The sequence below is a fragment of the Stenella coeruleoalba genome (assembly GCF_951394435.1).
Source record: "Stenella coeruleoalba genome assembly, chromosome: 7".
NCBI lineage: Eukaryota > Metazoa > Chordata > Mammalia > Artiodactyla > Delphinidae > Stenella > Stenella coeruleoalba.
In genome coordinates, this window is record NC_137153.1 from 35,086,350 (window position 1) to 35,099,625 (window position 13,276).

The following is a 13,276-nucleotide window of genomic DNA, read 5'->3' on the forward strand; positions in this document are numbered from 1 at the left end:
TGATTAATATTGAAAATGTTCCCTTTCTACATTTGTGGACCAAGTCTTAAAATTCTTTAAATTGTTTAAAAGCAGTGAATGCACAGCATTCTTTCTTCTGCTGTAATCCAGTGTCTATGGTCATTTGTTTAACTCACTGCTATACTTTCCTTTCTCACAACTGCAGCTGCAGAAGGCAAAATTTCTTTAAGGAGCCATTAGACATGGATTTTTTTTTCCTTTGGAACGTTTAAGTTCATGTACAATTACTGAAGTAGTTACTGGTCTGAAAAATCAATTGGCATGAGAGCAGCTGTAGATTATAAAAGAATTTATAAACTGATTAACTTTTTTCTACATCATGGAAATTTTTGTGACTAAGTGAAAAGCATTACCTTGGTAACATTTTGTTTTTTATTTCTCCTTCTATTGAGGAACTTCTGGATGTTTAAAACCAAAGTGAACTTTGTAATTCTTAATCACTTTTAGCTAAAATTTGCCACATTACTAGATAGGCACAAAAATGATGAATGAGTAGTCATATTAGAGGCTATAGTTCCCATAAGGGCAGCGTTAACTATTTAAATCAGTCACCGTATTTTATACAGAAGACACTGAACGGCACACCTGTAATGATGTGCCGTTTACCACTGGCCTTAGACTTTATGCCTAGGCAGGAGAATAAACAGGCCAAGGAGAAGGCAGGGGCTGCTTTTCTCTCCCCATCACAGACAAGGAGTCAGTAGTGCAATACTGAAAGCTCAGCTGTCAGAACTTTAGAATTACAACAAAGTATTTCTTGGAAACTGCAGGCCAGAAACGTACATACATGCCACGAATTTTGAAAATGTGGACAGCCTAGCTTAACAAAAGAAACTGACTGATAGTTCAATGAGCTGAACTAGAGACCAACCATGGTGGGACCCCTGACTGAAAGGATGTTCACTTTCACAGTGAAAGTCCAGCAGGGTCAGCACTTGTGATTATCAAGGCCATTTCACAGGAGCTTCTAGGTCTAGCAACACACACACACACACACACACACACACACACAGAGAACTAAATTTACTGAATAGTTTGCTGAGGGGCTTTTAAGTGTTAGGAAGGGGTTTCATGGTAGCTCTTCTTGTTAGTATTGAAAACTAGCCTCTTAGACCAGATGGAATGAGTAGTTTTCTGTAAAAGGGTCAGGTCGTAAATATTTTAGTCTTTGTAGCCTTTATGTTCTGTGTTGCAACTACTCACCTTTGTTGTTGTATGTGAAAGCTTCCATAGACACAACATGAAGACAGAGTGTGGCTGTGGTCTAATAGACCTTTATTTACAAAACACCTAGTTGGCTGTAGTTTGCTGCCCAGTGTTATAGACGGTTCATAAAATACTTTTGATTGATGAAGAAAGAATCAGGTAGGTCTGCAAAGGCTTCTGGCAGTTAGAAGCAGAGTAATGGAGCAAGGCATACAAATTTGATATCTGTTGGAGCTATTTTAGGTGGAAATTTTTCCATTTACAACAGTTAAAAAAAAAAAAAAACACTGCGAAAAGCAGGTCTTGGTGGAGTCAAAATCCTTTAATGGGTTGCAGGCCTAGACTATGTTTTTGTGTTTTACTGCTGAATTCACACTCCCAGATAGAGAACCCACTGCATAATGCTCTAGGAAATACTTGTTTAGGATGGGGGAAACACCTTCCAGTTCATTTCCCACATGGGTCTCTGACCTGTCCTCTCTATTGCCTCCACCATGGGGCCTCTAGGTGGAGTGACTCCCTTTTTTGACTCCATCCTTTCCTGTAGGAAATGTCCCTAAAGAAATTTGTAATAAGTTATGTAGTTTAACTCTCAGTAAAAGCATATATTTGTAGATATTGTTTACATCAGTGTTAATGACTGTGGCTTGTAAGATAATTGTATTGGGGGCAGATGTACAACTCTAATGGCAGCAATTTGTAGGGCTAGAGCTGCCTGTGATGCTTTCTTAAAACTATTTAAGCTGGGCTGATATTTAGAGCTGGCTCATTGTGTGGGTTTTATGTGTTGTAAAAGGATATACATTAATGTGTCACCCTGGGATGAAAGGTAGGTCTGTGAAGGAAATCTTTGCTGTGGGAACATCTGAGGAATGACTGCTGGACAAGTGTTACCATCCACAAGGTACCTGTGGTGATTCTGACCGACACTTTCTCTCCAGCAGAACCAAGAACAGAATTCCAGCCCCATCTGTCCTGTCCAGTGAGTTTTTCCAGTCCACAGTGCCTCCATCAATATGTGCTCTGCGGTCACTTCCCTCAGATCTTCCCAGGTTCATCTGCAGGAAGCCACTTCCTACTAGAAGCTCCAAGCTGCTCGAGTAACAAAGCAGAAGATGGAGAGAGAGAAGGCTCTTGCACTGTGTTTGGGAGGCTGCGGCTGAGCAGGACTTCAAGGGCATTCTTCAGCCCATCTCAAGGTCAGCCAGTAGACCAGGAAGGCAACAGTGGTGGAGGAATAGATCAGGGGGTGATCCCTGAGGAGACAGATGCAATGTTGACAGGGGCAGACATCTCAGAATCTGGAGCAGTCATATGTGAAAAATACAGACTAGGACTTAGCACAAAGTCAAGCCTCTTTAGCCTCCAGAAGCTTCATGTGTGCCCTGAATGTGGCAGAAGCTTCTACCAGAGGTCAGACCTCATCAAGCACCAGAGGACACACACGGGGGAGAAGCCCTATAGTTGTAGGGAGTGTGGGCGAGGCTTTGGCCGGAAGTCCTCCCTCACCATACACCAGAGGAAACACTCAGGGGAGAAGCCCTACATGTGTAGGGAGTGTGGGCGACACTTCAGGTATACATCCTCCCTAACTAACCATAAGAGGATACACTCTGGGGAGAGACCCTTTGTATGTCAGGAGTGTGGGCGAGGCTTTCGCCAGAAGATTGCCCTCATCCTGCACCAGAGGACACACTTGGAGGAGAAGCCTTTTGTGTGTCCAGAGTGTGGAAGAGGCTTTTGCCAGAAGGCATCACTCCTCCAACACCGTAGCTCACATTCGGCTGAGAGGCCCTTCTTGTGCCTTGAGTGTGGGCGTGGCTTCAGGCAGCAGTCGCTGCTCCTCAGTCATCAGGTCACACACTCAGGGGAGAAGCCTTATGTTTGTGCCGAGTGTGGGCACAGCTTTCGCCAAAAGGTCACTCTCATCAGACACCAGAGAACACACACAGGGGAGAAGCCTTACATGTGCTCTGAGTGTGGGCGTGGCTTTAGCCAGAAAGTCTCCCTCATGGGCCACCAGCGGACACACACGGGTGAGAAGCCTTATGTGTGCCCTGAGTGTGGGCGTGGTTTTGGTCAGAAGGTCACCCTCATCAGACACCAGAGGACGCATACTGGGGAGAAGCCTTATCTGTGCTCTGAGTGTGGACGTACCTTTGGCTTCAAGTCACTCCTCACCAGACACCAGAGGACACATTCAGGGGAGGAGGCTGATGTGTACGGAGTATGTGAGCAAAGACTTGGTCAGAAGACCCACCTCACCTCTGACCAGAGGACATACTCAGGAGAAAAGCCGTGTGTGTGTGATGAGTGTGGACGTGGCTTTGGCTTCAAGTCAGCCCTCATCAGACATCAGCGGACCCATTCAGGAGAGAAGCCATATGTGTGCAGGGAGTGCGGTCGTGGCTTTAGCCAGAAGTCTCACCTCCACAGACATAAGAGGACCAAGTCTGGCCATCACCTCCTGCCACAAGAGCTGTTCTCTTGACGTTTCCTTTCTTTTCCCCATGAGTGTGTAGATGGCAGATATCACTAGGAAATGTTCCACTTTCCTTAAATTCAGTCGAGGAAAAAAATGTTGCATTCTTTCAGTGATCTTAAGATAGTTGATTTATGGTTTACTTCTTGCACTAGCAATGTGTTTTAATTTGCTAGGGCTGCCATAACAAAATACCACAGACGTGGTGGCTTAAAGAACAGAAGTTTGTTTTTTCAAAGTTCTTGAGACTGGAAGTCTAAGATCAATGTGTAGGCAGTTTGGTTTTTCCTGAAGTCTCGCCCCTTGGCTTGCAGATGATTGCATTCTTGCTGAGTCCTGAATGGCCTTTTTTCTGTGTGTGTGCTTCCCTGGTATCTCTCTTCTTCTGAGGACACCAGCCATACTGGGTTAGGGCTCCACCCTATAACCTCATAATATTTACCTTTAAAAGTCACATTGTAGGTTATGGCTTCAATGTATGAATTAGGGGGAACAATTCAGACTTAACAACTCAGCCCTCTGGACCCCCCAGATTCATATTCTTCACATACAAAATACATTCACCACATCTTAAAAGCTGCAAACATCTTAACCCATTCCAGTATCAACTCTAAATTCAAAATCTCTTCTAAATTGAGTGTGGATGAGAGTAGAGGTATGTTTCATCCTTTGGCACAGTCTCTTTCCAGCTGTGAACCTGTGAACCAGACAAGTTATTCGCTTCCAAAATACAATGATAGGATAATCAGAGAATTCACATTTCCATTCTAAAAGTAGAAAGAAGGATTGCTGTGTCCCAAGCAAGTTTAAAACCTTGCAAGGCAAATTATGTTAGTTGTTAAGGCTTGAGAATAATCTTTAGCTATGTATCCTGCCCTCTGGTCCCACTGGGGTGGCAGACCCACCTTCTGGTCTCACTGGGATGGCAGCGGTGATACCTGGCCCACTGAAACCATGGAAGAACCATACGGCTCCTCAGACATTTATTCTCTGGGCCTGTTTTGGAAATGGCAGACCTGCTGGTCTCTCTTTCACCTTTGGGGTCATTCTTTCCTTTTCTTGATGGATAATGTGTTTGTAGTCAGATAGATAGCTCTATTTTCCCTTCTTGTAGAATCTCAGAAATCTGACAGCCTGCCTTCATTCTGTCCCATCTAGGTCACCTTTAGTTCTACTAAGATGGTTGATTGCTTCCAAACTTACCTCTCTGTCTTTTTTATTTATTTTATTTATTTATTTTTGGCTGTGTTGGGTCTTCTTTGTTGCGTACGCACTTTCTCAAGTTGCGGCGAGTGGGGGCTACTCTTCGTTGTGTTGCGCGTGCTTCTCATTGAGGTGGCTTCTCTTGTTGTGGAGCATGGGCTCTAGGCACGTGGGCTTCAGTAGTTGTCGCATGTGGGCTTCAATAGTTGTGGCAAAAGGGCTCAGTAGTTGTGGCTTATAGGCTCTAGAGTGCAAGCTCAGTACTTGTGGCACACAGGCTTAGTTGCTCCACGGCATGTGGGATCTTTCTGGACCAGGGCTCAAACCCGTGTTCCCTGCACTGGCAGGCAGATTCTTTTTTTTTTTTTTTTTTTTCTCCTTATTGGAGTATAATTGCTTTACAATGGTGTGTTAGTTTCTGCTTTATAACAAAGTGAATCAGTTATACATATACATATGTTCCCATATCTCTTCCCTCTTGCGTCTCCCTCCCTCCCGCCCTCCCTATCCCACCCCTCTAGGTGGTCACAAAGCACTGAGTTGATCTCCCTGTGCTATGCGGCTGCTTCCCACTAGCTATTTTACAATTGGTACTGTATATATGTCCATGCCACTCTCTCACTTTGTCACAGCTTATTTTCTCCCATTCTGAGTGTTGCCTTTTAGTCTTTTTTATGGTTTCCTTTGCTGTGCAAAAGCTTTTAAGTTCAATAGGTCCCATTTGTTTATTTTTGTTTTTATTTCCATTTCTCTAGTAGGTGGGTCAAAAAGGATCTTGCTGTGATTTACGTCATAGAGTGTTCTGCCTACGTTTTCCTCTAAGAGTTTGATACTTTCCGGCCTTACATTTAGGTCTTTACTCCATTTCGAGCTTATTTTTGTGTATGGTGTTAGGGAGTGTTCTAATCTCATACTTTTACATGTACCTGTCCAGTTTTCCCAGCACCACTTATTGAAGAGGCTGTCCTTTCTCCACTGTACATTCCTGCATCCTTTGTCAAAGATAAGGTGACCATATGTGCATGGGTTTATCTCTGGGCTTTCTATCCTGTTCCATTGATCTATATTTCTTTTTTTGTGCCAGTACCATACTGTCTTGATTACTGTACCTTTGTAATATAGTCTGAAGTCAGGGAGCCTGATTCCTCCAGCTCCGTTTTTCGTTCTCAAGATTGCTTTGGCTATTCGGGGTCTTTTGTGTTTTCATACAAATTGTGAAATTTTTTGTTCTAGTTCTGTGAAAAATGGCAGTGGTAGTTTAATAGGGATTGCGTTGAATCTGTAGATTGCTTTGGGTAGTAGAGTCATTTTCACAATGTTGACTCTACCAATCCAAGAACATGGTATATCTCTCCATCTATTTGTATCATCTTTAATTTCTTTCATCAGTGTCTTATAATTTTCTGCATACAGGTCTTTTGTCTCCTTAGGTAGGTTCATTCCTAGATATTTTATTCTTTTTGTTGCAATGGCAAATGGGAGTGTTTTCTTGATTTCACTTTCAGATTTTTCATCATTAGTGTATAGGAATGCCAGAGATTTCTGTGCGTTAATTTTATATACTGCTACTTTTCCAAATTCATTGATTAGCTTTAGTAGTTTTCTGGTAGCATCTTTAGGATTCTCTATGTATAGTATCATGTCATCTGCAAACAGTGACAGCTTTACTCCTTTTCCGATTTGGATTCCTTTTATTTCCTTTTCTTCTCTGATTGCTGTGGCTAAAACTTCCAAAACTATGTTGAATAAGAGTGGTGAGAGTGGGCAACCTTGTCTTGTTCCTGATCTTAGTGGAAATGCTTTCAGTTTTTCACCATTGAGGACGATCTTGGCTGTGGGTTTGTCGTAAATGGCCTTTATTATGTTGAGGAAAGTTCCCTCTATGCCTACTTTCTGCAGGGTTTTTATCATAAATGGTGTTGAATTTTGTCAAAAGCTTTCTCTGCATCTATTGAGATGATCATATGGTTTTTCGCCTTCAGTTTGTTAATATGGTGTATCACATTGATTGATTTGCGTATATTGAAGAATCCTTGCATTCTTGGAATAAACCCCACTTGATCATGGTGTATGATCCTTTTACTGTGCTGTTGGATTCTGTTTGCTAGTATTTTGTTGAGGATTTTTGTGTCTATGTTCATCAGTGATATTGGCCTGTAGTTTTCTTTCTTTGTGACATCCTTGTCTGGTTTTGGTGTCAGGATGATGGTGGCCTCGTAGAATGAGTTTGGGAGTGTTCCTCCCTCTGCTATATTTTGGAAGTTTGAGAAGGATAGGTGTTAGCTCTTCTCTAAATGTTTGATTAATTCGCCTGTGAAGCCATCTGTTCCTGGGCTTTTGTTTGTTGGAAGATTTGTTTTGTTTTGTTTTCTTTTTGTTTTTATTTTTTGTTTGTTTGTTGTTTTTTTTTTGCAGTACACGGGCCTCTCACTGTTGTGGCCTCTCCCACCACGGAGTAACAGGCTCCAGACGCGCAGGCTCAGCAGAGATGGCTCACGGGACCAGCCGTTCCACGGCACGCGGGATCCTCCCAGACCAGGACACGAATCCGCGCCCCCTGCATCGGCAGGCGTACTCCCAAACAATGCGCCACCAGGGAAGCCTTGTTGGAAGATTTATAATCACAGTTTCAATTTCAGTGCTTGTGATTGGTCTGTTCATATTTTCTATTTCTTCCTGATTCAGTCTTGGCAGGTTGTGTATTTCTAAGAATTTGTCCATTTCTTCCAGGTTGTCCATTTTATTGGCATAGAGTTGCTTGTAGTACTCATGTTCCTTTGTATTTCTGCAGTGTCAGTTGTCACTTCTCCTTTTTCATTTCTAATTCCATTTATTAGAGTCTTCTTCCTTTTTTCCTTATGGGTCTGGCTAATGGTTTATCAATTTTGTTTATCTTCTCAAAGAACCAGCTTTTAGTTTTATTGATCTTTGCTGTTGTTTCCTTCATTTCTTTTTCATTTATTTCTGATCTGATCTTTATGATTTCTTTCCTTCTGCTAAGTTTTGGGGGGTTTTTTGTTCTTCTTTCTCTTATTGCTTTAGCTGCAAGTTTAGGTTGTTCATTCGAGATGTTTCCTGTTTCTCAAGGTAGGATTGTATTGCTATAAACTTCGCTCTTAGAACTGCTTTTGCTGCATCCCATAGGTTTTGGGTTGTTGTGTCTCCATTGTCATTTGTTTCTAGGTATTTTTTGATTTGCTCTTTGATTTCTTCAGTGAACACTTCGTTATTAAGTAGTGTATTGTTTAGCCTCCATGTGTTTGTATTTTTTACAGATCTTTTCCTGTAATTGATATCTTGTCTTATAGCGTTGTGGTCGGAAAAGATACTTGATACGATTTCAATTTTCTTAAATTTACTAAGGCTTGATTTGTGACCCAAGATATGATCTATCCTGGAGAATGTTCCATGAGCACATGAGAAAAATGTGTATTCTGCTGTTTTTGGATGGAATGTCCTATACATATCAATTAAGTCCATCTTGTTTAATGTATCATTTAAAGCTTGTGTTTCCTTATTTATTTTCATTTTGGATGATCTGTCCATTGGTGAAAGTGGGGTGTTAAAGTCCCCTACTGTGAATGTGTTACTGTTGATTTCCCCTTTTATGGCTGTTAGTATTTGCCTTATGTATTGAGGTGCTCCTATGTTGGGTGCATACATATTTACAATTGTTATATCTTCTTCTTGGATCGATCCCTTGTTCATTATGTAGTGTCCTTCTTTGTCCCTTTAATAGTCTTTATTTTAAAATCTATTTTGTCTGATATGAGAATTGCTACTCCAGCTTTGTTATGATTTCCATTTGCATGTAATATCTTTTTCCATCCCCTTACTTTCAGTGTGTATGTGTCCCTAGGTCTGAAGTGGGTCTCTTGTAGACAGCATATATATGGGTCTTGTTTTTGTATCCATTCAGCCAGTCTGTGTCTTTTTGTGGGAGCCTTTAATCCATTTACATTTAAGGTAATTATCGATATGTATGTTCCTATTCCCATTTTCTTAATTGCTTTTGGTTTGTTATTGTAAGTCTTTTCCTTCTCTTGTGTTTCTTGCTTAGAGAAGTTCCTTTAGCATTTGTTGTAAAGCTGGTTTTGTGGTGCTGAACTCTCTCAGCTTTTGCTTGTCTGTAAAGGTTTTAATTTCTCCATCAAATATGAATGAGATCCTTGCTGGGTAGAGTAATCTTGGTTGTAGGTTTTTCTCCTTCATCACATTAAATATGTCCAGCCACTCCCTTCTGGCTTGCAGAGTTACTGCTGAGAGATCAGCTGTTAACGTTATGGGGATTCTCTTGTGTGTTATTTGTTGTTTTTCCCTTGCTGCTTTTAATATATTTTCTTTGTATTTAATTTTTGACAGTTTGTTTAATATGTGTCTTGGTGTGTTTCTCCTTGGATTTATCATGTATGGGACTCTCTGTGCTTCCTGGACTTGATTAACTATTTCCTTTCCCATATTAGGGAAATTTTCAACTATAATCTCTTCAAATATTGTCTCAGTCCCTTTCGTTTTTTCTTCTTCTTCTGGGACCCCTATAATTTGAATGTTGGTGCGTTTAATGTTGTCCCAGAGGTCTCTGAGACTGTCCTCAGTTCTTTTCATTCTTTTTTCTTTATCCTGCTCTGCAGTAGTTATTTCCACTATTTTATCTTCCAGGTCACTTATCTGTTCTTCTGCCTCAGTTATTCTGCTATTGATCCCTTCCAGAGTATTTTTAATTTCATTTATTGTGTTGTTCATCATTGCTTGTTTCATCTTTAGTTCTTCTAGGTCCTTGTTAAATGTTTCTTGCATTTTGTCTATTCTATTTCCAAGATTTTGGATCATGTTTACTATCATTATTCTGAATTCTTTTTCAGGTAGACTGCCTATTTCCTGTTTATTTGTTAGGTCTGGTCGGTGTTAATCTTGTTTCTTCATCTTCTGTGTGTTTTTCTGTCTTCTCATTTTGCTTATCTTACTGTCTTTGGGGTCTCCTTTTTGCAGGCTGTAGGTTCGTAGTTCCCATTGTTTTTGGTGTCTGTCCCCAGTGGTTAAAGTTGGTTCAGTGGGTTGTGTAGGCTTTCTGGTGGAGGGGACTAGTGCCTGTGTTCTGGTGGATGAGGCTGGGTCTTGTCTTTCTGGTGGGTAGGTCCACGTCTGGTGGTGTGTTTTGGGGTGTTTGTGGACTTCTTATGATTTTAGGCAGCCTCTCCGCTAATGGGTGGTGTTGTGTTCCTGTTTTGCTAGTTGTCTGGCATAGGGTGTCCAGCACTGTAGCTTGCTTGTTGTTGCTTGAAGCTAGGTGTTGGGTTGAGATGGAGATCTATGGGAGATTTTCACTGTTTGATATTACGTGGAGCTGGGAGGTCTCTTGTGGATCAGTGTCCTGAAGTTGGGTCTCCCACCTCAGAGGCACAGCACTGAATCCTGGCTGCAGCACCAAGAGCCTTTTATCCACACGGCTCAGAATAAAAGGGAGAAAAGGAAGGAAGAAAGAAAGAAAGAGAGAGAGAGAGAGAGAAAGGGAAAAAGAAAGAAAGAATAAAAGTAAATAAATTAAGATAAAATAAAATAAAGTTATTAAAATACAAAATAATTATCAAGGAAAACAATTATTTTTAAAGAAAAAAACAACAAAAAAACCCCAAAAGAAAATGGACGGACAGAACCCTAGGACAAATGGTGAAAGCAAAACTATAGAGACAAAATCTCCCACAGAAGCATACATATACACAGTCACAAAAAGAGGAAAAGGGGTAAAAAATAATATACCGTTGTTCCCAAAGTCCACCTCAATTTGGGATGATTCTTTGTCTATTCAGGTATTCCGCAGATGCAGGGTGTATCTAGTTGACTGTGGATATTTAATCCGCTGCTCCCAAGGCTCCTGGGAGAAATTTCCCTTTCTGTTCTTTGTCCGCACAGCTTCTGGGGTTCGGCTTTGGATTTGCCCCCGCCTCTGTGTGTAGGTCACCGGAGGGCATCTGTTCGTCGCTCAGGCAGGATGGGGTTAAAGGAGCAGCTGATTTGGGGGCTCTGGCTCACTCAGGCCTGGGCAAGGGTGGGGTACGGAGTGCAGGGCGAGCCTGCGGTGGCAGAGGCCGGCATGACGTTGCATCAGCCTGAGTTGCGCCGTGTGTTCTTCCGGGGAAGTTGTCCCTGGATCACGGGGCCCTGGCAGTGGTGGGCTGCACAGGCTCCCGGGAGGGGAGGTGTGGATGGTGACCTGTGCTTGCACACAGGCTTTTTGGTGGCGGCAGCAGCAGCCTTTGCATCTCAGGCCCGTCTCTGGGGTCCGTGCTGATCCCGCAGCTCACGCCCATTTCTGGAGCTCCTTTAAGCAGCGCTCTTAATCCCCTCTCCTGGTGCACCAGGAAACAAAGAGGGAAGAAAACGTCTCTTGCCTCTTTGGCAGGTCCAGACTTTTCCCTGGACTCCCTCCTGGCTAGCCGTGGCGCACTAACCCCATGCAGGCTGTGTTCACGCCGTCAACCCCAGTCCTCTCCCTGTGCTCCGACCGAAGCCAAGCCTCAGCTCCCAGCCCCGCCCACCCCGGCGGGTGAGCAGACAAGCCTCTCGGGCTGGTGAGTGCTGGTTGGCACCGATCCTCTGTGTGGGAATCTCTCCGCTTTGCCCTCCGCACCCCTGTTGCCGTGCTCTCCTCCGCGGCTCCGAAGCTTCCGCCTCTGCCACCCGCAGTCTCCACCCACAAAGGGCCTTCCTAGTGTGTGGAAACCTTTCCTCCTTCACAGCTCCCTCCCACTGGTGCAGGTCCCGTCCCTATTCTTTTGTCTCTGTTTTTTCTGTTTTTCTTTTGCCCTACCCAGGTACGTGGGGAGTTTCTTGCCTTTTGGGAGGTCTGAGGTCTTCTGCCAGCGTTCAGTAGGTGCTCTGTAGGAGTTGTTCCACGTGTAGATGTATTTCTCCTGTATCTGTGGGGAGGAAGATGATCTCCGCGTCTTACTCTTCCGCCATCTTCCTACACTCTTCCCTGGCAGGCAGATTCTTAACCACTGTGCCACCAAGGAAGTCCCTAAACATTGTCTAGCCACACCATAGTATTCTTTCCAGAACATGCTTTCTCATTTTTTACAATATGGATAGGCTGAGAAATTTCCAAATCTCTAAATTCTGGTCCTCAAAATTCTGCTTGACATTTCCTTCAAGTTATTCCTGTACTCCCACATTTTACTACAAGGAGGAAGGAGAAACCAGGTTGCACCTTCAACGCCTTGCTTAGAAATCTCCTCAGCTAAATATTTGTCACTCATATCACAATTTCTACTTTCCACAAAATACTGGAACACAAGCCAGGTTCTTTACCACTTTATAACAAGGACTGTCTTTCCTCCAGTTTCCAGTATCATGTTCCTTATTTCTATCTGAAACTGCACCATAATCACTTGTAATGTCTGTATTCCTACCAACAGTCTGTTCGAGGCAATCCAGGCTTTTTATAACAAGTGCCTCAGACCTCTTCCAGCCTCTATCTATCACCCATTTCCAAAGCCATTCCATATTTTTAGATATAACTCTCAGTACCAAAACTATTCTTTTGCTAATGCTGCCATAACAAAACCAGAAGCTGGATGGCTTAAGCAACAGAAATTTATTTTTTCAGTTTTGGAAGCTGAAGTCCAACAGCAAAGTGTCAGCAGGGTTATTTTCTATTGAAGTCTCTCTTCTTGGCCTTCTTGCTGCATCCTCACATAGGCTTTCTTCTGTACATGTGCTGGAGAGAGGGAGTGAGCTCTGGTGGCTCTTACTCTTACAAGGACACCGGCCCTATTGGATTAGGGCCCCAGCTCTATTGGATTAGGGCCCCAGCTTTATGCTACCATTTAATCCTTTTTTGTTGTTGTTGATTACACCATTTAATCTTAATTACCTCCTTATAAGCCCTACATTCCAAATACTGGGGGATTAGGGCTTCAACCTGTGACTTCTGGGGGGAAGAGTTCAGTTTATAACACTGCCTTCTGGATACCCCAAATTTATATCTGGCCAACATCTATGCCATAAAGATGTGTTCTGACCTTTGCTTTTCTTTCCCTGTGAGTGTGAACGTGGCAGAAATCACTAAGAAATGTTCTGCTTTCCTGAAATGGAATGGGGGGGGGGAAATGTTGCTTTCTTTCAGTGTTCATTAGTTGGTCTATCACTTGCTTTCTAAGCAGCAGTCCTTCTCTATATTTTATGGCTTCTTGTTTTAATAAACTGCTTCTTTACAAAGTTGCACACCTGGTTATGTACCTTATTCACTCACCTCTCAAGAGCCTCAAGGTACTCAGCCTCTTGGGAGACATGAGAAAGTCACTGTCTATTTTGTTCTGGACTCTAGTTCTGTAGAGGGAGAGCAATATTATAATAGCCTTCATC

General features: G+C 42.7%; 1 protein-coding gene across 3 annotated transcripts in view; it reads left to right on the forward strand.

Moving 5' to 3' along the window:
• Positions 1 to 5,816, forward strand: part of ZNF169 (zinc finger protein 169) — a 51,714-nt gene extending 45,898 nt beyond the window's left edge. For 2 of the 3 annotated variants that reach the window (XM_079925788.1, XM_079925789.1), the window contains exon 5: positions 2,169 to 5,816. In XM_079925788.1, coding sequence (XP_079781914.1) covers positions 2,169 to 3,718 — 1,550 coding nt within the window. In that variant the 3' untranslated portion in view covers positions 3,719 to 5,816. The remainder of the gene's footprint in view (positions 1 to 2,168) is intronic. The other variant, XM_079925790.1, reaches the window with a different exon arrangement.
• The last annotated feature ends 7,460 nt before the right edge of the window (positions 5,817 to 13,276 follow it).